General features: G+C 37.3%; 1 protein-coding gene across 3 annotated transcripts in view; it reads right to left on the bottom strand.

Moving 5' to 3' along the window:
* PPP6R3 (protein phosphatase 6 regulatory subunit 3) overlaps nucleotides 1-25,483 on the bottom strand; it is a 65,865-nt gene that overhangs the window by 14,192 nt on the left and 26,190 nt on the right. The window contains exons 4-19 of one of the 3 annotated variants that reach the window (XM_015814082.1): nucleotides 24,133-24,319; nucleotides 23,150-23,287; nucleotides 22,014-22,079; nucleotides 21,622-21,734; nucleotides 19,758-19,871; nucleotides 18,913-19,042; nucleotides 16,749-16,838; nucleotides 15,741-15,893; nucleotides 13,374-13,523; nucleotides 12,625-12,689; nucleotides 11,799-11,914; nucleotides 9,994-10,079; nucleotides 7,541-7,627; nucleotides 4,315-4,412; nucleotides 2,477-2,531; nucleotides 478-608 (exon numbers count right to left, since the gene is read on the bottom strand). In XM_015814082.1, coding sequence (XP_015669568.1) covers nucleotides 478-608; nucleotides 2,477-2,531; nucleotides 4,315-4,412; nucleotides 7,541-7,627; nucleotides 9,994-10,079; nucleotides 11,799-11,914; nucleotides 12,625-12,689; nucleotides 13,374-13,523; nucleotides 15,741-15,893; nucleotides 16,749-16,838; nucleotides 18,913-19,042; nucleotides 19,758-19,871; nucleotides 21,622-21,734; nucleotides 22,014-22,079; nucleotides 23,150-23,287; nucleotides 24,133-24,319 — 1,779 coding nt within the window. The remainder of the gene's footprint in view (nucleotides 1-477; nucleotides 609-2,476; nucleotides 2,532-4,314; nucleotides 4,413-7,540; nucleotides 7,628-9,993; nucleotides 10,080-11,798; nucleotides 11,915-12,624; nucleotides 12,690-13,373; nucleotides 13,524-15,740; nucleotides 15,894-16,748; nucleotides 16,839-18,912; nucleotides 19,043-19,757; nucleotides 19,872-21,621; nucleotides 21,735-22,013; nucleotides 22,080-23,149; nucleotides 23,288-24,132; nucleotides 24,320-25,483) is intronic. The other 2 variants (XM_015814083.1, XM_015814084.1) reach the window with 2 other exon arrangements.

Genomic DNA, 25,483 nt, shown 5'->3' with positions numbered 1-25,483 from the left:
TTTTTCAGCAAGCGGGACTGACCTAGGGTGAATTTTAAATAGGGATAATTTTTAATGATTTTAATAAGAGACACAGCTACAAATATTTGGTTTTTAATTGGCTTTTATTGGGGAAATGTACTATGTTGTTTTAATATGCTGTGAGCCGCCCTGAGTCCCGTGGGGAGAAGGGCGGCATATAAGTCTTAAAAATAAATAATAAATAAATAAATAAATCCTAAATATCTTGACAGATGGAATTAAATTAATGAATTTAAAATATGTAAGTCCCATGCCATAATAAGCTATGAAGGGTTCTGTTGTCTTCTGTTATATTTCAGAAGGCCTCTTAACCACTCAGAAAAGGTTCACTGGGCAATATAACAAGGATGCAGTGCTGAAGGTCAACATTTGTTTTGTCACCTACATAGATTCAGTAATGGGTCATGACTAGCTACAACAACAAAATAGAATTTCCTGCTACAGTATTAAGATTACCTGGATCTTCTCTGAGATTCTGGAGTAAAAGCAATATGTTTCTCTTCCCAGATATCTTCTTCATCAGAGCCACCATCATCAAATTGCTGTATTCTCTCCTTGCAGCATGCTTCAAACAAAGCAATGTTGCCCTGAACATATGAAAAAGAGCACTATTAATAAATACTTTTTTCATTTATCATGCACGATCTGTTGTGCAAATAAGCAAAAGCCTCCTGAGGTGTAAAGCAAAGTTCAAATAATTTTCTGTAGGTTGAATGAAATAAGACATCCTAAGCATGGACTATCACTCCACTTATTTTGTGGTCCTAGGACAAGAAATGTAGGAGTGAGGAACTTGATTTGATTTCTCACTGTTCCCTTTGATGGAGCAGTGAAAAATCATGTGGGAACACTCAAAATAATTCAATGGAAAATTTCAATCAGTTTTACTCGTGTTCTGAACACTTTCCTCCCTTTTCAGGCATAACGTACTCACAGGGAATCACCAAGTACAATTAATTTTGACCCAAGTGATTCTACACTATCTTGTGCTTAATTCAATACTTATACGTTATACATCCTCAACGTATGACTACAATTGAGCCCAAAAGTTATGTTGCTAAGTGAGAAATTTGTTAAGTGAGTTTTGCCCCATTTTATGATTTTCTTGCCACATTTGTTAACTGAATCACTGCAGTTGTTAAATTAGTAACATGGTTGTTAAGTGAACCTGGTTTCCCCACTGAGTTTGCTTGTCAGAAGGTTGCAAAAGGTGATCACATGACACCGGAACACTGCAACCGTCATAAATGTGAATCAGCTGTCAAGTATTCCAATATAAATCACATGATCATGGGGATGCCACACAAGTCATAAGTGTGAAAAATGGCCAGAGGTCACATTTTTCAATGCCACTGTTAATTTCGAATGGTCACTAAATGAACTGTTGTAAGTCAAGGACTACCTGTACCTAAAAAATACAGCAAGAGATCAGGAAAACCAGGGCCTCCTCTTCCTCAGTTCTAAGCTTAAAAATAAATTCTGTAACAGGGATCATTCTTAGAATTAATATTTTGGAAACCTGATGCCAAAAGAAACTATCTCCTAAAAACTAGTGGGAGGAATCAGATAACACTAAAGTATGGCTGGGCACATGAAGTCTTTTGAACAACTTTAAAATAATGCAGCAGCAAAGATCACTGGGATCAGTGACAGTTGAACATGTACGCATGAGTGAAGGGTACCTGCCTTATTTACTAAAGGGAAGCAGAATACTTAAGCAAGGCAAATAGAATTATGCACACACATTGAGTTGAATCTATTCCTAGGTGATCCACAGAATACCAGTATCCACCAGCAGAATTCATTCCTTCATCCCATGGCAGCCTGTTTTATATAAAACTGTGGCCAAAATGTGTCATGTCCCTCCCTCTCAGATTAGTAAAACTTAATAGAGAAAGAGAGGGAAAAAACACGAAAATAAGAATATAAGAATTCCAGGTTCTCCTGCTCTTTGTTGTGTTATTTGCACGTAAGGGAGCAAAGCTCTATCCCTTGTGAGAAAACAGGTCAGCCTGAAAACTGTGAAGGTATTATTAGTCTTCTTATTGTTATAAAAAAATGTTCTTTACTCCAGGCTGGGGATCTTGATCCCACCCATATTTTGGAAAGATATGGATTGATTTCAGGATAAAGGAAATAAAATGTAAGGAAAGAGAAGTTCATTTCAGCATTCAATCCTTCCAAGGTCAGTAAAATGAGGACCCAGATTGTTGGGGGCAATATGCTGACTCTGTAAACCACTTAAAGAGGGCTATAAAGCACTATATAAATCTATGTGCTATTGGCTATACATAACAAAATGTTTCCTCTAATTATTCCTTCTGTAAAGCATGCAGCAGTACCGTTTCTATTGTTAAAATTATGCTCTTTTAAAGTACAACCAGCAGGCTAGTTCTCATTCAGAGATATGTACTCATTTTCATTTGTACTGAGCAGAAAACTGAAAAATACTTACACTTTCATTTGTATTGAGGGTAAAATTGATGTCTGATACACGATCAAAAGAAACACTGTGAACAAAGTACAAATTTAGGCAGAACAACAGTAAACAAGTATCATTTTGTAGGATATCTTGAAGTACTTCATTTAATAACTTTACGTATATAAAAAAACCTCTGAAATACTCTTTCCTAGTACAAAATTCTAAGCCTTTTGACACAGCCCATATAAACTACTTGAGAAAATGAATCTTGAACCTTTTTCTCAGACCATGATAAACCTCATGCCTAACACTGCTTCTTCCTTTATCAAGGAGAATACCTCAAGGCCTTTTGACATGTTATAAAAAAACATTTTTACCTCTGGGGGGGGGTGTAATATGAAGCAATCAGGTTTAAAAATTATGCATCACTAAAGATGCAAGGCATCACAGCTTGCACACATGATCAACACAATTAAATGGAGCTTGCAAAGGATCCAACTATGTGCCTGTTAGTAACTATAATATGTGAAGCTACTCTATATTACATCTTCAAAGATGAACGGGCAGCTTGATTGCTAATATATTAAGCTAAAAGCTCTTTAAACAAGCTCAAGTAGGACAAGGATTAAACTCACTTGTCTCAATGAGAGGCATCACTTCTAGCAGTAGTATTCACTTCAATAATATGATAATATGGACACTCTTGGATAATTCTATGGGAAGGGAAATGAAATAGTCTATGTTGCTACCAAACTACTTCTGGAAATCAGCAGAAAAACAATTTTAGGTCTACCATTCCAAGAATGGTCAGGTTCAGACTGACAGAAATGTTTTCAAAATGAGAATTTTAATATGCCAAAATTTTGATATAATATCTCTGGATCTGGGATACAGATTTTGATATAGATTCTTGGAATGTGTGCAGTAATATGGACACATTTCATAAATCCAGATTAAAACAGAGCACAGAATGCTACGTAACCTAAATTACTGCATTTCAAATGCGCAAATAAAAAAACCACAAAGTTGTTTCTTGTCCATCTCACATAACAGCTGCCATCATATGTATATGGAAATCAACGCTTAGCTGTTTTTTGATTTAACTTAATTTGTGAAAACAACTGAATTTTCATAAACATCCTGTTAGTTATAGGTTAGCTTTGTGTATGAGCAATTGCTTATATGCAGCTTAAACTGTGTTTTTAAATATTTTAATTGTCGGGAACTTTTAGCAGTCAATTTACCCTTTTCATTATTGAAATATTCAAAGACTGACAACTTGCCTGTATAATTTTTTCACAACAAATAAGCTAAATAAGAGATAGAAAAACATACCCAGCAAAGTTTAGAAAGTCATAATACTATATAATACAGTTGGTGGTTGTTGAAAGTTTATTTCAATTCAATTGAATTTATTACATAAAAGCAATTTTTATAGCTTGCAATCACTAATGTATTTGTATTTATTTATCATATGTATGTAATTGCCCATCTCACATGAAAGTGGTTCTCTCAGAACTGTTTCCAAAGATATGGGCCACATAGAATACATCCATTATGCTAACAGTCCCAAAGATAATTTTCAAGCTAGGTCATGATATATCCCAATTTCTAGAACTTATCATGAAACTTAAAGAGAAAGAAACTCATAACATGAACCTAAAGTTCTATTTTTTTTGTAAGGGTCACAAAAAAATTGCTTTATAAATTGACTTTACAAATTATAATGAGATTTCTTTTGGAGTATACGCAAAGTATAAATATCTACGGAACAAAACTAAATAAACAGCATTTTACTGCTTTTAGGGGTACTAAAATGTGATGCAAGACATGGAAAACAAAAGTAATTTTTAAAATAGGACTGTACTTACTTGCCGATGTCATCTTGATCAGCAAACTTCTCATCGTTGAAGCCAAACTGGTCAATAAAATTGGACGTCATTTGTTGCATCTGATAATCAGAAAAGGCCTGGCAATCCCAGGACCAACGACAGTGATATAATGATTCTAATAATAGTCTAAATACTACTTGCCCAATTTGCTCCAGAACTAATACTTTCATTAAATTGCAAATACATGTCATATGTGCGCACATGCACATACATACATATATACATTAATACACATACCACATATGGATAGGGCTGTTTTGTTACTATCAGATGTATGTAATTTGGGAGTTTGGGGGGTGGTGGTGACTATTTTATAACTGAGTACTAAAATTATAGCGGAATGGCACCACCCTCAATCTAACTAATAGATATAGAAGAGTTTCACGATTTGTTTTGTTTTAGATGGAATATACCTAGTAACAAGAGTATTACTATTACTTAAAAAACCCCCTACTTTTTAAGACTAATCCTACTATAATATTTGGTAAAATATAAGAATTGTGGAGAAAAAAAGTTTCTTCGGGAGTTACACTTAAAGTGAATCTCTTGCATCTTCCCAATACCTAAAGTTTGCCAAGTTCCTATTTAAGGATACAGCCAGAGGTAAGTGACTGTATCCCCATACCGAAATCAGGGGTGATATAAAACTCATTACTGCCTAAAGCTCATTCAACACCTTTTCTATGTGTTTTCATGCATAAAGCAAAAACCTGGGTTTTTTTTAGATTTTGCTTTTTTGAACTATGCAATTTGATGGTTTTGACTATTCCATTGGATTATATGCATGAGTTTCTTCCAGACAATGAGTAGTTTTTAATATGAAATTGAACCCTAAAGGACTATTAGAGAATCTACTGTAATCAATAATTTTGTAGATCAGGGTTTTATGATTATGTAATTTATATTGCTTCTGAACGAGGCATTAATATTGGGGACCTGGGCAGAGCACAAGCTAGCGTCAATCAAGGCCGAGCACATCTCGGGGAAGGACAATACCCAGGCAGATGTCTTGAGCAGAGCGACAATAGACCACTCAGAGTGGAGGATTCACCCGAGGGTCTTCAAAGAGATCTGCCATCGCTTTGGTCTACCTTTAGTGGACCTATTCGCCTCACCAGCCAACACCCAGCTCCCCCGCTTCCCGGCTCAGGGAGCGGAGCAGATAGATGCACTACGCTCTCCATGGCCTCGAGGTCTGCTGTATGCTTTTCCACCTCTCCCTCTTCTTCCGGCGGTGGTACGCAAACTACTCCGGGAAGACGCAGAGATTCTACTGGTAGCCCCGTATTGGCCAAGGAGACCGTGGTTTGCCGACCTGCTGGGTCTCTCCATAACGGATCCGTGGAAGATTCCTCCAGACAGGATATCACTCAGTCAGGGAGCCATCCTACATCCGGATCCCCAGTGGCTGCAGCTAGCCGTCTGGCACTTGAGCGCGACTTTTTGTCGAGGCAATCTTGCTCCTTAAGGGTCATTGAGATAATACAGGCATCCCGTCGCCCATCCACGAATCGTATCTATGAGGCCACGTGGAAAAACTTTTGTGCTTGGTGCGACAGACATCAGTTGTCTCTCTCACGACTCAATATTCCTAGTATTTTGGAATATCTGTCGGACGGCTATGACAAGGGTTTGGCCCCTAATACGTTACGTAGGCAACTAGCTGCGCTCTCTACTGTTCTCGCCGGGGAATCCGGAGGGTCGTTAGCTCACCATCCAATGCTCCGCTCTTTTAAGGGAGCGGCTAACACCAGGCCGCCTGCGGTGCATAGATATCCTTCCTGGGAGTTGCCTAGGGTTCTGCGGGCTCTAACTAGGTCGCCCTTCGAACCACTAGCATCGTGTGATATGAGTCACCTGGCACACAAGGTGGCTTTCTTAGTAGCCATCACGTCGGCGCGACGTATATCCGAGCTGGCGGCATTGTCGGTCCGTCAGGATCTGTGCATTTTCCACTCGGACCGCGTGGTTCTCCGTCTGGACCCTACCTTTGTCCCAAAGGTGAATTCGCTCTTTCATAGAAGCCAGGAGATTACTCTACCGGACTTTTGCCCTAGGCCATCGTGTACCCTGGAACGGCAATGGCATTGCTTAGATGTCCGCAGGGCGCTCCGTTACTATATTGCACGGACAGCGGATTTCCGCAAATCAGAAGCCCTGTTTGTCTCCTTTCACCCCTCTTCCAAGGGTAGGAAGGTTTCCTCTTCCACGATTGGCAGGTGGATTAGGGCGTGCATCACCGAGGCATATCGGGCGGAGTCATTGCCGGTTCCACGAGGGGTCACAGCTCACTCCACACGGAGCGCTTCTACATCTGCGGCTTGGAACACTCAAGCGACCATCGAGGAGGTTTGTAGAGCGGCCACATGGTCCACTCCATCTCCTTTTATTCGGCACTACAAGGTCGATAAATTTGCCTCGTCGGAGGCCTCTTTTGGTAGGAGGGTTCTCCAGCAAGTAGTTCGCCAAAGTGCCACACCGGACCGGTCTGCTTCCCACCCTCAGGGACAGTAGGCTTTGGTATGTCCCATGGGTGGATCCTCCATCTCCGGTGCTGGAGAAGGGGCGTTGTCTTACCTGAACGCCTTTTCTCAGCACGGAGATGGAGGATCCACCTCCCTCCCTCTTTTATAGGGAATTATTTAGCCTTATAGGTAATTAGTGTATGAGCCAGTACGTCATCGATCAGTCAAGGGCTACGCTTGCGTCAAGACTGGGCATAGGTCCAGGGACAGGGCGTGACAACTTTGGCTGACTTGATCTGATTGGGCAGGAATACAGTCTCAACCCATGGGTGGATCCTCCATCTCCGTGCTGAGAAAAGGCGTTCAGGTAAGACAACGCCCCTTCTCCAAGTTATACTTTTAGAACGTGTTCTCAAATGTCTAACTTGATTACAAGAAACAGGATTGTCTTGGTTGTGAAAAGTTGTTGGACAATGGAAGAGGTTGACACATAATGTAGTCAGTTTTTCTTTGCTTGTGTTATCAGAGGCTGGACAGGTCATCTCATGAATCCTGAACTTAACAGGATTTGGATTAGATAATGCCTAAGGTCACTTCCAACTCTCCAGTCTATGAAATTTGTTTATCTTCTTAAATATGGTAACTTCTTACTCAACTGCAACATCTGAAAGTGAATACCTTATCAGGAGCTTTTAGCAAAATAATATATGCAAGGAGTATAGCTTAAGAGTGTAACTCACTTCTTGCAGTGAAGAATCTTGTGAAAAACCAGTTTCTTTAAAATCAATTTCATCATCACTGGATGAATGAATGTGACAAGTAGTAACCTAGGAGAAAGATAAGGAATTCATGTTAAAAAAAAGTTCTGAATAAATACCAGCTACAAAAATCCGTACTAGTTGTCCTAGGCTTACAATCGTTCATTTAATGGTGGTTTGAAGTTACAGCAGACTTGTAAAACGTGATTTATGAGTTGTCCTCAAAGTTACGACCATTGCACCAACCCCATGGTCAAGTGATTGCAGTTCAGGTGCTTGGCAACTGACTGGAATTTATGACGGTTGCGGCATCCTGTAGTCACGTGATTATGATTTGTGACCTTCAGGGCTGGCTTCTGACAAGCAAAGTCAATTGGGGAGGCCAAATTTGCTTAATGAACGCATCAGTCACTTGTGATTTGCTTTAACAATCACAGTAAAATGGTGGTTAAGTCATGTCCGATCAAGTGATGACTTGCTTAATGACTGCATCACTTAGCAACAGAAATTCTGGTCCCAAATTGAGGTCGTAAGTTGAGGACTACCTTTATAGTAGTAAAACTGAAAAAAGAAACAAGTATTCCACTATGTAGAAGAATTAATTGAAATATATCCTCACCCTAGCTAACTTGGATTCAATTGATAAAAACCTCCCTGGAAGATAGGCTTGAAAAGGTTACAAACTGCCGTATCTATGAAATTACTGCTAAAACGGGATACTTTAATTTTTAGAATTATTTTCTATATTGTTGTAAAAGTATTTTGTTTTGGATACTTGCTCAAAAATAAAGTCCACTTTAAATGTAAATTTTAACGCTAATCATTACAGACACCACAATTATTGGGCAGATTATAAATAATACAACATTCAAGATAACAGAATAACAGAGCTGGAGGGGACCTTGGAGGTCTTCTAGTTCAAACCCATGCTTGAGCAGGAGACCCTATTCCAGTGATGGCGAACCTTTTAGAGACCGAGTGCCCAAACTGCAACCCAAAACCCATTTATATATCGCAAAGTGCCAGGGCTGCATCGGCATTGTGGTGCCCTCGGGGGAGGGAGGGAGGCGCCTCTGAGTGCCGCCTCTGGCACGCAAAAACTGGGGGCGCAAAAATGGGCCACCGTGCTGCAAGGTGCAAAAATGGCCGCCGCCGCACTGCGGGGTGCAGATACAAGGCGCTGCATCACGCAAGAACGGGGCAGGGCTAGTGGGTATCACGCAGGCACTAGCTCCGCCCCATTTGCAGTGCAAAATGCTTCCCCCTCCCTTTTCTTCCAGTCCAACAATGGTTGGTGAGCTCTGCTCTACCACCTCTATTCGAGCTTGCTAGTTGGCCGCTTCGCCTCCTTTGTGCTGGGTGGGGCTCCTGCTCTGGGCAGCGGTGGCGGCCTGATGGACCTGCTGCTGGCAGTGGTGCGCATGCGAACAGAGAGGGCTCTGAGTGCCACCTCTGGCACGCGTGCCATAGGTTCGCCACCAATGCCCTATTCCATTTCAGACAGATGGCTGTCCAATCTCTCTTAAAAACCTCCAATGATGGAGCACCCAAACTTCTGGAAGCAGGCCATTCCACTGGCTAAGAACAAGATAACAATTAAATAAAACTCAGATTTCCAAATAGAATTATAGTACTAATCAATATGTTTCAGTTACTTCTTGCTATAGTTTCCTATCTTTGTGCACAACTATACAGAAAAATAGTTGGCAGCAATGTTCTGTGCAAGAAGAGATACTTCTCTGCTAGCTCAAGTCATCTCTAGATCCAGAACCAGCAAAAAGCTAGTGGAGGAACACACAGGAAATAGTGACCTAATTAGCATTTGACAAAAGAACAAAGAACATAGATCTTTAAGTGGAGGGAAATTGTTAAATGTTAAATTCTGCCTTAAAAAGTATTTGTACTATTCTTGCTTTTACAACAAAATCATTATACCTGCAAGGAAGCTTTTTTTAATGTATATTGACCAAAATACCTAAACAATAATATTAACAGTAGAAATGTATCTCACATAGATCAGAGTAAAATGGTAAAAGAGATTAAATAAGAGACTAGGATTAGAACTGGCACTCAGACTTAAAAAGTAAGAAGTTAATGAATCCAAGAGAAAAAAGTTAGGTTACGAAACTGTAACTTTTTTGTAAACAAAAACAGGAAGTGGCCAGTAACTCAGAACCAAAAAAACCTGAATTAACAGGGTACAGAAAAATTAACACAAGCGAACATTTGAATTCTGTCTAATAAAGAGGGAAATGGGAATCAGTAATTTTTGGATTGATTAATATCAGCAAAATGCAGCTGTGATATTTTAAATCTGGCATAAAATAACAGAATGAGGTAACTATTTGTATGATTATTACATGTTGTTTTCATTTTGTAATGCAAAAATTACAGTTAATAGCAGTAACTTCTCAAATGCCATTTAGAAAACCTACTAAGTCCACTGTGTTTCTCTTGTTGGTTTCGCTTAAAGCGTTTGTGCAGAAAGATTCCCATCGATCCCTGATTTCATCTGGAAGTTCTAGGAAGTCCAAAAAGAAAAGAAAAAATGCAATATCAAGAATGCAGATTGTCATCTTTCCAGGTACTGTAGATTATTTTATAAGTAATTTTGAATTTTACTAATACAGATTATTAAAAATATACACATTTATTTCCCAAGGTAATTAGGAAACTGCTACATTGCATTTGCTATTTGTATACAATGGTATGCAAGATTTTAAATTTCAAGCTATAACTTCAGGAGAGAAATTCTTCTGTGACTATTTCTGTACCTGAACTTAAATTTTCACTCATTGCTCCCAAAATACCATTCTTACAATTGGTACCTTGGTAGAGATATGATTTAATGCATCATTATGTTATCTTCAAAAACTGATCAACTGATTTATTCAGCTAGACATCACCTTCATTAATATGTAGAAAATTAATCAATTGACCAACCAAACAGTTCCCAAAATTAGGTAGCAACTTATTTTGCTTGTTTCATAATCAAAATCATTATTAAATCATTATTTAATCCTATAACTGGCATTTGGACAATTTGCTATTCAGATATAAGTGGTGAGTGCAGCAAAACAATGGGCTTCTGATATTAGTTGCCTTCCATCACTGTAGGCAATTCCAGAACTGGAACATAAAGATTTTAGGACCTAATTGCAAATCCTAACAGACTTGATTAGTTGACATAAAATTCATGAAACACTTAGGCTTATAAAATATTCTCACATTATAATGAAACTATAATTTGACCATGGGAAATTGGAGTACCACTACCATGTACATTATCCAGACTTCCTTGAAAAGCTGAAATAAAAGATTTTTTTCAGCATAATGTGCTTTTCATTAACTTTGCTTAATAAATGGCATAACTGGCAGGGCCATGGACAGCTTCTGAATTTTTTTCATCATAAATAAATGGTAAGGAACCGGTCAATCTTAAAGCAAGTAATGGTTTATTGGAACAGTTCTGGATGTATGCAGGAGGTATGCATTTTCTCTTTTTCAAGACACGTTTGTGTTTTCCCATGTGCATTGGAAATTTGTCTCTTGTTGAGAGATTCACAGCTCTATGTCACACTGGAAGCTTGGCGTAGTGGTTAAAGTATCAGGCTTAAAAAAACCAATAGACTGTTGAGTTTTAGTCTCATCTTAGATACAAAGCCAGCTGGGTGACCTTGAGCCAGCTTTCAGCCCCAGGAAGCAGACACTGGCAAACACTTCCAAAATGCAAAAAAAAACCGCAGGGACTAGTCCAGTCACCAGGAGTTAACACACTGATTTGAAGGCACCAAAACAAACAAACCAACCCTGTATGATCTGAATTAATTATTCATCTTTCACAAGAAAATGTAACCTCTGCAAGTGTTCAAAAATCAAGTCAGGCAGAGGATACATGGAAAACATCTTCTATTTTCGCCTTTTTTGTGTTAAACAAAAACTCCTGAGAAGGAATTTTAAATATCTTCATCTAAAATCTGTTACAACACATCATGCAACTATTAGCTGAAACATGTGTTTATATTATTAATCTGGAACCACTGAGAGCAAAAATAAAATTCTGATTTTTGCTAAGTTATCACGCTTAGAAGTAAAATACCTCAGATCCTATGAACTCTTAGAAAGGACATGGGGAAAAAAAATGAGATAGCAGATACAGAAAAACTGATGGTAAAAGGAGTCTATGAAAATGTGAATTTCACTTGCACAAGACTCAGTAAGCAAAAGTACAATGGATTACCTTTAATAAGTTGCTGCACCAGTGTACAATTTGGCCCTTTATCAGTACTGTGCACAATGCAATTTGCTATTCTTGTTAAGTGACCCATATAGCCATAGCGTCTCCCTCCTTCAGCTCTGCAAGAGATAAGTTATTCAATCAAAAACATTAGTTAATTATGAGATTTTCATTTTATAGACTTGTAGAAAATGAAACAAAAACAAAGGCGGATTCAAGCAGCATAGAGTAGAATAATAGGTCAGTTAAAGATCTAGCAATTGCACAACAAACTTCATTAGCTTTAACTTTGGTTATTATTATTTTTTTGGTAGCCTGCAGCACTATGTTGCTTAATTTATGATTTAGTCCACTGTGAAAATCTAGAATATGGGTGAATTCGGTAAGAAATCCAAATATATTGTGCAAAGCCTGGAATTACAATAAAATATGACAGCTTAATCCTCCACATAAAAATCTTACACATCCTTAAACAACTATTTAAACAGCATTCTGCATTAAAACATATTCTTCTTGGTTTAGTTTCAATATACATTTCTTCTATAAGTAGATTATAATTATATATGGAAAAGATGGCCAAAAACAGAGACAAAAGTGCACAAAAGTGAGTGTTTAATTAAAGCAAACATAATAAATAGTGCAAACAAGGAGAATTAACGTTATCTCTTCTCATGGAGGGATCTCATACCCTGAAGAATCACAGGAAAAAGAAATATATGAAATTCAGAATTTATATAAAATTGCTAACTATAGTTAGTATGTAAGTCAATATATGTTACTCACACTGTATCTTAAAAGTACATAATTAGAAAAGTTTCTGACTACTCACTGTTTCTTTTCATTCATATCCCATGCTTCAAGTATTCGTTCTATTAAATGGCACTTAAGGAAAATCTATGAAGAAAATAAATGTACTTAGTTTCACAGACGAAATTTTAAAAAAACTTAAATCAAATAATAAAAAGAACTATTTATCACATCAGTGAATGGCTAGCCATCAAACTCTACAGTGCAAAAAGCACTATTTTTTTAACAGATAGATGTGTGTGTGTGTGTGTGTGTGTGTGTGTGTGTATACATACACATAGACAGTCTGTCTTTCTCTCTCAACCCTGCCATTTGATTTTCAATGTTTTATAGAAAGAATAAAGATTAGATTCAAATTAACTACATGCTACAATTATATTATGTATTCTGTCAAGTAACTGCTTAATTGTTTACAGTTTTAAGGGGAGACAGAGATTTCTCGGGCAAATCATCTTTATGTAACCTGACAGCAAGAACCAGATGCAGTATTTATGAATTGGAAATAATCAGCAAGGATACTTCTTGCATTTCTGCTTTCATCCTTGCTATAAAATCTCTGTTAAAAAACAGAGGTACATGAATTCTGGAGTGGAGAGGTTATTACACAGTAGAATCCCATTAAAATATAATGCTAGCATGTGTTTCATTATACTGCCACTCACGTATTATAGTTGTAATAAGTTCTCAAAGATAATTATTCAATTAGAGAACTTAATAACACTGTACCTAAAGTGCAGCAAAGTTGAAGAACAAAACAAGAAAATGTCTTACGTGTTTCAGCAAAAGGTTGTCTCTAGTGGGATCTGGATCTGAGACTGTACCATTTTCTGTGCTTTCAAAAGGACTTGCAAGAATCAGTGCAACACAAATTTCTACTTGAGTATGCAAAAAATTGTTCCATGTGTATTTAAAAAACATGTCCTGTAGGAGAAAAAGAAAAAGGAATCAGAACTACCCATACAACTTATTAAACATATTTGGATTTTAAAAATGTTCTTCCTCATTTAGAAAACTCTCGGGTACTCTTTAGAATAATGAAGGAAGCTGAAATTCAAGATGCAAGAAGCAGCAACAAAAATCCTAACCATCCTTTTTGTCAGAATTTCTTTCACATAAGTATTACGGTATCTTTTCCGTATTTCTCATGTCCGTGTATGTGTGTGGCTCTTCACCAATGTTGATTAAATGACTTGGTATATTGAGTACGAATGTTTGCACCACACACATCGGCTGCTGCAGCAGTCAGTTGGTTAGAGCAGAGGTCCCCAACCTTTTGGGCACAAGGGACCGATTCCGTGGAGAGAGGATTTTCTGTGGACTGGAGGGTACGTGGTTTTGTGTGCTGCCTGCATCCCACAGATGGGGCTTTGCTTGTTTGTTCGGCCTGGTTGCTGGCATGCCGCGGCCCGGTACTGGTCCACGGACCAGGGGTTGGGGACCCCTGGTTTAGAGCAATGAGGAAGGGAGACCTGAAGTACTTTTGAGCCAAGGTTTCTGGATAATGAACCACTGGGTGGGGCTAATAACTCACAGAAAAGCAACAAGTTCTAATATTTTAGTTATTGTTAGCTGCTCTGAATTGGCAAAAACATATAAAAGGAGGAAAATAATAGCAATCATCAGTATGGGCAGACAAACATCTGCCCATACTACACCCCAGACTTAACAACTGCTAATAAGAAAGACAAAAAAGACTGGATAGTGGAAACTGCAATACTTGGAGACAGCACAACAGAAGAGAAAGAACTGGAGATAATTACAAAGTATGAAGACCTGCAAATAGAATGATTGTGGCAGAAGAAAGCAAAGACAGTACCAATCGTAATAGGTTCCTTCAGTACAATTCCAAAATACATGGAGCACCACTGAATACCATCAGCATTGACAAAATCACCATTAGTCAATTGCAAATGGCAGCTTAACTTGGAACAGTACATCCTGTGAAGATACCTTAACATTATTAAACAGCATCCGCCTGTTCCAGGTCTTTGGGAAGGACTTCATAGCTAGACAAAAATGCAAAATCCAGTCTAAATATCTGGCTGACTGTGCAACCAACCATAATAATAAGTGTGCCATGTGAGCTCATATATCTACAATACTCATTTATGCAAGCAGCATCTCTAAAGAGCCTTTAGAAAGAGAAGGCATTGCAATTTTTGTGAGTGGGGATTTCTGTATCTTCAGTGGAATACAATAGCTGGATGAAAACCAGATTCAGTTAATTCAGTTAATTCTAGAGAAGCCCACCCTATGCAGGTATAAGCATCTACTAACAAAAATGTTCCGATACTGTTTCCAAAAGCAGATTACATGCCAGTTAAATGCCTTTTTTAATTCCATTTAATATGAAACAATAAGATGTACAGGATATGCAAAGTCCTTCAATTACTATGATTCTGTGGCCAATAAATACACCCATGCTTTTCTTCTAGATCCATACTTTTGTGGAGAGCCTGCTGTGGGACTTTTAAGATTATTTTTAAAAAACTGGTTATCCTTATTTCCTGCAACTATGCTTGAATAATAACAAGAGATTACATTATTTGAACAAAAATGCACATTGCAGAAATCTGAAATGCAATCATGGAAGTGTAAAATTGTTCAGTATCGATTTAACTTTATCTTCTCAATTATGTTTGAATCAATTCTCATCAAAGTTAACATTTTAGATAAAAAAATACCCCAATTTTCCCTGCACTGCAGTGAATAGGTTTAATATAATACATGGTTACTGTTGTATCTCCCCCATGAGTTACATATAGGTAGTCCCTGATTGTAGGGACACTGTGAAGACTGTAGGTTTGAGAACCATCACAGGTACATTCAGCATAGTCCTAAATTTGAGTGGCCACTGAAGGAGAGTGGTTGTTAATCAAGGGCCACCAGTAATCCTGCTGGATTGGGGGTTGAGCCTGGAGGCTATTTGGTCTGGCCACTTGGAATAAAACGTATTTCTGCTTTTATCTTTGTTTTAGTAGATTGTTGTGAGCCTCCTAGATAGAACATTATATGCAGTAGGCAGCCACATAAATCCTGTAAGTAAGTAAGTAAGTAAGTAAGTAAGTAAGTAAGTAAGTAAGTAAGTAAGTAAGTAAGTAAGTAAATAAATCTAAATATATATATATTTTTTCTTACCAGTATAACTCCTATGCTGTTGAGCTCTATCAGTTCCTGGTTGACATTGTTTGTATTTGTCTGCAGAAGGCTGGATATTAACCTAATCACATTTAACCTGGTATTCCCTACAGGTGGATCCAGTACACCCCATGTTGTCTTCATAACACTTTTCTATGCAAAAAAGAGAATGTAACATTTAAAATAGAATTCCACTTTCTGAAGAAATAGGAATAACAGGAATAAGTTAAGCACAATGCCTATGTAGTTTTATTCAAAGGGTTATTTTCCATGATTTTATGTTCTGGAATACTGAAAACATTTAAGTGGATGTTAGGTTTTATTGGTAAACTATCCACAACAAAAACCTCTCCAGAAATAGACATGTCTCCAACAAGATTAGAAGCATGAGAGTTAGGATCGAAGAAGCAGTAGCGTATTGCACCAGCTGATAAACCAATTCATAATCTGAGAAAACTGCTGAATTTCCAGCCCAGGAACTGCATCACTAAACAAATCTACTCAAGGACAGAAATCTTCAGGGCAGATCTTTTAGAAAGCTCATTTAGCAAGTGATTTCCTAGGTGCTAATGGCTTGGCATATTTATATGTGTTCCTTCAAGTCAGCTTTTGACTCCTGACAACTGTGTGGGCAAACCTTTGCAGTTTCCTGACAATGTTTTTTGGAAGTAGTTTTCCACTGCTGTTTCCTACAGCTGAGAGAAGATGACTGGCCCAAGATCCCCCAAGCTGGCTTTCTACTCATGTTTGTTGCCTAGTGTCTTATTCACTAAACCAAAGTGGCTCCCAATGTGGTGTAGAGCTGTAAATTTCTCATTAAGAGACAAAAAGTTCAAATGCACATGAGAAAACACAAAATGTGTCTCCTGGAAATTTCTGAAACCTGGCAAAAGCTTTGGAAAACCATGGAGCTGTAAGAATCTTGAGACTGGCAGCTCAAAGAGCTAATTCTCAAAGAGTGGCTTACAAATGGGATAAACAATTGCAGCAACACTTGACGATGCTTACGGGAATCTGAAACACGACCTTCCCCAAGGCAGAAAAGAGAAAACTGCCTGTCCACACACCAGCATCCCTAGAGTAGCACCTGTATTTGGCCTAAGCCAAAATGTTTAGAAAAATAGAAACAAAGTTTTGTTTAAACAGGGAAACTAAAGTAAAACAAAAGAAAAGAAAAAAAGAGGCACTCTAAGACAATAGACTATTATTGTCACAGTTAAAACTGAACAGCAGGTTCAGCATGAGTTGCATCTAATCACATTAAGAGACTTAAAATCTTTTAAGTTTGATAACATTCTGAAGTATTAAATCATGTTCTAAGAGCCCTTTACACAAACTTTTAATCCTGAGAGTCCTTAGAACCAGTTTTGTCTGATAGTAAGATTTTAGAGCTATTTTCTTCTAAAGTACAGAAAATGCTGTGATATCACTGCACTCAATACTGCACTTCCACCCCCAATCTACTTATAATTCGCCTTTAGCAATGAGCCCTATGAATATTACCCTCATATCCAAAATTGGTGGAAAAATTATCGTCCTTCTATCAAATATAATCAGCTGGAAAGAGGATTCTCCCCACCAAACCTGGCCAGGATATTTTACTGAGCACTTACTCTCTTTTTAACAGCTATAACTCACAGAAGATAGGATTACTTAATGTAGGAAATATTCTCTTTCTGCTCCTGTTCTTCTAGCTGCTGTCATTCCTATATCATCTTTGTTGAAACACATTATTCTGGAAATATTTGGATATTGGTATAGGACCTGCATCATATATTGAATATTTTATTGACAGCTGGACACAATAATCTGCTATGCTCCTTTCACCTATATCACTGAATAATCCACACCAGTGGTTGACTCTCAGCTTCAGTCAGTCAATCAGTCAATTATAACAATAGACTTTATCTGCCTGTATCAATTAACCAAAGATTTTGGCTCTAGTTCTGCTATTGTTTTCCCTCTCCTTGCTAGTCCACTGGCCATAACACCATCAGAGTTAAGGGTAAAACTTAATATTAATGCAGTTGAGAAAAATTTGGTAAGACTAATGCTTTTTTTTGAGCTTATGATTATCCAGACTGTGATTATGAAAGCCTAATTAATATGCTCACCCAGTACCACTTTCTGGCTTTCTCATCATTCATCAATCTAGCGTTTAACTGTAGAAATCACAGGCAAAACCTAAATATAACCAAGACATTTATGCTGGCATGGTAATTAAAGAAAAGAGGGAGCCCTAATAATTAATTTTTGACTTGTTCAGTCATATTTTGTCCTGTTCCAGCTAACACCAGTTCCTCCGTTCTCCATTTTGTGAAGTGCAGCCAGTCTGAATGAGGCCATGGTGCAGAGAAGTAAAAGAAGATTGCACTTCCTGTTCTTTCCATATCTTCCTAGCTACAATTACACTAAGTGTATGAATACTTATTTATTTTAGTTGTTTTCAATCCTGTTAGATATCCAAAACAAAGTGTAAGTACAATATTTAAAAGGTTGTGAAAAAACAAATAACACTGACAAAAATGAGTTGGGATGGGGAGCCGCCCTTACCCTGTTCCTCTAGCCATTCTTCACTTTCAAACTACTGTAGTTTTGAATTTCAACATCCCGTTATGGAACTTTATGGTGCCAATATCTAAGTTAGGCAGATCTTTCAAATATCAGGAAGGAAGATAGCACAAATGGGAGGAAGGTGAAATGGAATCAATCCTCAACTAATTTTTTCCAGAGGCTCTCTCCCATGCTTGGAAGACGTGAAGATCTCTCAGGGAAGTCAAAGAAAAGGAATAGCTACAAGTCGCGATTCTTTACAAAAATATATTTCATGGCACCCCACCCCCAAATGCTAGTAGTTCCATCTGTACCTTTTCACCTTACTTAAATTCACAGCCCTAAATCAAATCTAAGGGGGGAAAACATAAGACTAGATGCCCAGGTAATACATATTCAGATCCGCTGGGTAGGTTTTGAGAAAACCTGAGCTTTTGTTATATGAACATAGCTAAAATACCACCAGTAATCTGAATCAGGATCATGTTGAAAGCTAAGCCAAAATGTCAACCTACAGAAGGGATTCTCCTTCAGATCAAGCAAGATGACATATATTCTTGCTCCCGAAGTCACAAAAACTGAATCAATCTATTTTCATTGAGTTGGGTGTTTTCCTTACTTTGGGGGGCTCCAGGAGCAGTTCGTGGAAAGATGCAAGTCGTGCTTTTATGGCTTCTAATACACTTTTATTGACCGAGTATGTTGAGTGGCTCATACCTGGAGGGCAAATCTCTATGTGACCTTCAAATCTGTAACAGGTACATAAAAAGAAAAATGTTTGCCTATTAATACCGCAAGCAAGGCTACTGAAATATTATGTCTGCTACCATCAGCATTATCAAGAATGAGTGTTTTCAATTGCAAATTCAAATAATCTTTTCATCTACAGAAAATAACTGCTAGCCACAACGTAAGAACTATTCAATCTTTTCTAGAGACCAAAGCAATATTTCAGACAATGAAGCTGAAAGCTTTATTGCGTTATATAAAGCGTTTATTGGCTATTCCAAAGAGTAGGTTAACGCTTAACATAATTCATATTTTCAGCAACGTATTCCACCCTTGATTAATTAGTTCCATTGTCATGGAAGAAGTGTACCTTAATATTAGTTTGAAAATATGTGTGGCAACTTGCATATAACAGGCTCGCTACCATAAAGCACTGCTCTATTATGAACAAGAAATCTGTGGCTGTATTCAAAATAACTGGCTCAGTACCAGGATGAACAGAAGACCTGTTATCATTATCAATGCAAACTTCAGATTTTACTTGTTCATTCCCTTCTGATACCTGGAATCGAAAGATCAGGTAAAAAATATCAGAAAAATATTGATTCAGAATATGTCCGTGTATATAAGAGTATATCATCGTATCTAAGGAAAGATAAGCAAATATAACCATAACCTAATAGCTATTAAAAATTGTTAAGAGTATCATTAGGTAAAGATAAAAAATTAACTTACGTTGGCCGTCTGGTTTCCAGTAAAGTCAGTAATATCTGAATTGCACTGACTATTGCAGATTCATTTTTCTCTTTATTAAAAATATTTGATAGCAGCTGTTCTATAATTTCTTGTCTATAATAAAAGGATAATGCTTGAAATATACCTTTCAGGACGTAGATAATTTCAAAGAAAATCTTTGCAGTTTATTTTGAAAAGTTTTTTATGCAAAGTCTAGGCAATTATTTTTACTTCAAATCTAATTCTTACAGTTGGAGGAGAAAATTTTGTAGATCTGGGTTCTTACTTTTGTGGTATAAACAGTCCTCGACTTATGACCACAACCGGGATCAGGACTTCCATCGCTAAGTGAGGTGGTTGTTAAGTGAGCTGCACCCAATATTATGACCTTTTTGGCTGCACTCGGTTAAGCAAATCATTGCAGTTGTTAAGTGAATTACACAGTTGTTAAGTGAATCTAGCTTCCCCCATTGACTTTGCTTGTCAGAAGTCAGCTAGGAAAGTCGCAAATGGTGTTCATATCAGCTGGGGGGTGGGTGGGTGGGTTGCAATCATCAAAAATACACGTCAGTTGCCAAGTACCAGAATTTTGAACATGGGGATGCTGAGATGATTGTAAGTGTGAAGACCAGTTGTAAGTCACTTTTTTCAACGTCATTGTAACTTTGAATGGTCACTAAACAAGTGGTTGTAAGTTGGACTACCTGTACTTTGATATATAAACAAGACAATTTAAGCCTATATTAACAGTGTGTCTTGGAAAGGTTAACCTTCTTATTTAATACATTTTTTGAATAAAATCTGCGGATTAATCTATACTCTATTATTACAAATATTACTATTACACATAAAATGTGTGAGTCACCTGTTTAAAAATGTACACTGTTATAAATACAAAAGCTCAGGTCAGATAAATTACTAAGTCATGTTTTGACATTTATATTTGTTTTTATTTCATGTGGCCATCTATCTTATGCAAATAGCTCTGAGTGGCTCACAATAACAGAATAAAAAAACCCCCACAAGAATACAAATATAAGAAAGCATAATGAACAACAAATTAAAAATATTAAAAAAAAAACGAGGCACCTTATTCAGAGATAAATTCACCTATGTCAGGCTTCACTAACAACCTGCCCCTAATGCAGTGTTTCTCAACCTTGACAATTTTAAGGCATGTGGACTTCAACTCCCAGAATTCCACAGCTAGCAATGCTGGCTGTGGAATTCTGGGAGTTGAAGTCCACATGCCTTAAAATTGTCAAGGTTGAGAAACACTGCCCTAATGCCTGTGGGTTTATATAGCCTTTCAGGAGGCCATGAGGTCAGGACCACGTGGATGGGGGAGGGGAGGGATGCTGTTCCAATGCAAAACATACATCTCCTGGTTTCCACAAGATGCCGCTGTTTCATTAACAGGAATCAAGGAGCGGGCTTTACGCCACCTTGCTCCATCTGGTGGGGTGGATAAAACAACTGGAGATGGGTGGTTCCACAAGTAAACTGGCCATGTATCATGTAGGGCTTTAAAGGCAATAACTAGTGCCTTGATTTGTATCCCGAAGCATAATAGAAAGAAGTGGAGCTAAGGCAGCAAAGACATTACATAAGTGAATGAATGAACTCACTTCATATGTCTTGAATTACTTTTCTAAATAGTTCTGGAGTGGGACTATCATATTTGCTATTTAGAGCTCTAAAGATTTTATTCTTATTTATTTACTTCTTGCTACAACTTATATGGACACTCTTACTGTTATTAGTATCTTCACTCTTCCTAGTAGAAGAAATACATTTAAAATTTCAAAATCCATAGATAACATGCTTATTTTAGAAGTAAAGTAATATCTTTACACCAACCTACTTTTCTAGTGTTGCAAGCAGTGGATCTGGTTCAGAACTGTTCTGTACTTGTAGCATCTGGTCTCTACTCAAGCGTATAATTTCACAAAGTGACTGGGATGCATTTGACTGTCTCTGAAGAAGAGAGAATTTGTAAAGGAAAAAGAAACCTAAACAATTTTATTTGCTAGTTAATACCAGAAACAATTTAACACAGATTCACTATTTTCTACAAGGCACAATTACACTTCGAGTCAGTGGATTAATATGTTTCCTCAGTCCTATAACTACATAATTTTAATGTTTTGTTATAATTAAGTATATAATAATGAAGAAAATTTAAACTTTGTAAGCAAACTTTATAAGTAAACTAATATTTAAATCTAAATATGAATTATAAAATATCTTCCTTACATCTTCATCTTGAGAAGGATGCACGATTTCCACAAGCCGCTGAATAATTTTCTCTTCATTTAACCACTGTGGAGACATGGTATTTTTTTTTTTTTAAAAAAAATCACCTTCCAGAATTAAGACTAAACATAATTATTACATAATCCACCCACTGGTGCTATTTAACACTCAAGTGCATTCCCAGAAATTCTAAGGTATTCAACATTTGCAGAAAGGAAACTACAGGTACTATCAGTGAGTGTAACATGCTACATATTTACTTTGTTATGCAATGATATCGTGAAAATAGCTCATTCTTATGTACCTTTGAAACAAGATAATTATTTAAGAAATAAATATTTTCTAGTTATGCAAGCCTGCATAACTAAACCAACAGTCCAGATAACTTCCTTTCTCAGTAAGTCAAGCCTGTCAGATGATAAGGATACACATTATTGTTTTTACATTTTTTTGTGTAGAGTTTTGTGGTCAGGTTGGTATTACCTTTTCAATACATTGTCAACACACCACCAACATAGCTAAGCTGCACTCTGTTCTCAATACAGCAAAAAGGGTTTTAAAGGGAAAGTTGGATATCAAAAAGAAATAAAAACAAGACACAAATAACTATAGGTGTATAAGGGATAAAATATACAGGATTTGGGAGAGATATATGAGATATGTAAAAAAAACCCCAGATAGATGGGGATGCAGAGTCAGAAGAAAATGTTTAGTATGACCTGAAATGACTAAAAAAGGAGAAATTATTCAAAGGCCTATGAAGGAAGTAATATTAGTTCTTATTACTTCCTTCCAGATGGGAATGCACCAAAAAACTTAAATAAATTTAATCTGATTGCAGAAATTAAGATAATATTGCCTTCTTTACAACAGCAATTCTTGGGAGAACCCTACATGCATTCTGAAAGTTTGATATACAACCTAATTTTAAATTTGCACAATTTACTCCAACTTCCATAAGAAGTAAATGTAGCATCATGAGTTGATTCTTTTCTCTTCCTTGTATTTCTTTTTGCTTTGTTTGCCAGTATAAATCATAAAGAGTTTGAAGAATGTGAAACAGTAACTGTTGTTAACTTTACGTGACCTAATAAATGTATTATTCAGATATGGATTTTGAAATATGAACTACTTACATTTAATACTTCTTGCCTTGGCTGTGGAGGTTCTATGCATGTCAGTAGCCTGAGTAGTAAATCCATAATAGCAGAGGTTCCTATGTGCTTTATTATGAGATCTACAAAATCATGCTTTTTCTTTAAGAAATCCACAATCTGGAAAAAGTAAAAATATGAACAAATATTAACAGAATGTTCTAAAACATTTTGAATCCAACAAAGCATAACAAGAAGATTCTGAAGAAATTGCTGTTATTAATTTATAAATTATTGAATTTACTGAACAAGTTCATTTCTAATGTTGACTATATCATGATGGGTATTCTTTACTAAATACTGTTGTGAGGTATCTTGTACATACCCAAAATGTCAAGTTTATTTTTTCTAGTCCCCATTCTCCCTATTTTGTCTTTTTTTCTAAGCAGGAGAACATTTAAAATAAAGCTCTAGATTACAGACACTTGGTATTTTTAAAAAATCATATTCGATAAAAAAAAGTTTTACTATAACTAGCTTATGAGACTGGCAAATTTTGAAATAATAGAAAATACTTGTACCACAGTGGCACACAAGATATTTATGAGCAAAGGAGAATAGGACAAGAAAATTCTGCTGATGATGTTACCTAGTTTGGTAACGAAACATTCAGAAATAATATTAAAACAAGCTTGGAGAACAAACCACAGCCAAAAACTGGCAAATTTTTCAAACTGAAAAATATAGTAAAGGTTCTTATGATTAATTCCGAATCCATATATGTATATATGTGGATCATTCAAGTCTATTAGGTACAAAACAGTGCTCAGACCTTAAAAAATGACTCCTATTGATTCAGTTAAACCAACACGACTCTATCAAACATATAAATACAGAAATATATCTCCACACAGTATTAGAAAGGGACAATACAAGACAGACTCTCAAACATGAAGATTCAAAAAGGAAATAAAAATTGGAGCACAATGGTCCAAAGATAGTTAAAAGCAATGTATCGGAAATACCTGTTCTGGTTTTCTGCTAATAAGAATACTCAGCACCTTGCTGAAGAAACTGGCCAATAATGGATTTAGAGGGGGCTCATTTAGAAGAAAACTGTACAGTTTTATTAGTAATGATTCCTCTTCACCCAGTCTATCATTGATCTGTGAAACATCTGAAGTAAGCAGCTCACAAGATATATTTGGATATCTAAAAGAAAATAGTTGAGGTTTTATTTTACTAGAATTACAAACCCATAAATACAAAAAAAGACATGCATTATTATTTTGCAGCCTGTTAAATCCTGAACTAACCCAGCCAGCTTTCACAATCTGTGCAGGTTTCGTAGGACTTCCATTTGAGAATAGCATTTCAATGAAGCTACTTTAGATGGTTCTTCAATTGTATGTATACTGTATGTACACAGTAGACGGTATTTATACAAACAATATAAAGTATCCTTATCATCCTCAGATCTAGCCCTGACACAAACCTCAACTTCTGGAGCTGACCAAAAGCAAAAGTTGAGAATAATAAAAAAAAAGCAGTGTAACAATATACAGGTCTCCAAGGATATATACAGCATCAGTTTAGAAAGAGTAAACTGCATTCAGAAAGCCTCTAAAGTTGCAGCTGGGCAACGTAGCAATCTCAGCGCTTCCCTATATGGCGTTCATGCACCATGGCAGAGGGAACAAATACAAGACAGAGCCACCTAGAGCAGTGGTTCTCAACCTGTGGGTCGGGACCCCATTTGGGGTCGATCGACCATTTCACGGGGGTCGCCAAGAAAGGCTGTCCGCCATTTTTTTTGTCCGCCATTTTTTCCCCTTTTCTGGCGGGTGCCTTACCTCCCTTGGGCTGGGCCAGCTGGTGGTCGGCCTGCTCGGTCTCTGCCGCTTGCCAGCTACGCCTCGGCTGGCGCAGGGGGCGGAACCACGCATGCGCGGCACTCCCGGGCAGGGAAAGTCCTCGACTTACGACCGGTTGGGTAGTCCTCGACTTACGACCGGTTTAGTCCTCGACTTATGACCGGTTTAGTCCTCGACTTACGACCGGTTGGGGTCACGGCATTAAAAAGGTTGAGAACCACTGACCTAGAGGTACACCTCCGGTAGGCAAAAACCAGCAACAGGAACCACAGCAGGCTGCAGGGCTTAGCAAGGGCCAAGCAAGAAGCCCTTTCACAGCTGTTATGAGATGGAGTAAGAAGCACTCCCCTGAGCAATCAGGAATGCCAATTTGACAATCAGCTCTCAAGGCATGACAGAAAAATCTATTTTGATTACTGCTCCACATGCCAGGGAGCTCACAAAAACCTCCATCATTATTACAATTTTTACAATGAGGATCCAAATGGTCATTGGGTGTGAC

Source organism: Protobothrops mucrosquamatus, unplaced genomic scaffold (genome assembly GCF_001527695.2).
Source record: "Protobothrops mucrosquamatus isolate PMUCROS unplaced genomic scaffold, P.Mucros_1.0 scaffold217, whole genome shotgun sequence".
In the NCBI taxonomy this organism is placed as follows: domain Eukaryota; kingdom Metazoa; phylum Chordata; class Lepidosauria; order Squamata; family Viperidae; genus Protobothrops; species Protobothrops mucrosquamatus.
The sequence above is the reverse complement of the archived record's forward strand: the minus strand, read 5'-3'. Positions and strand labels throughout refer to the sequence as shown.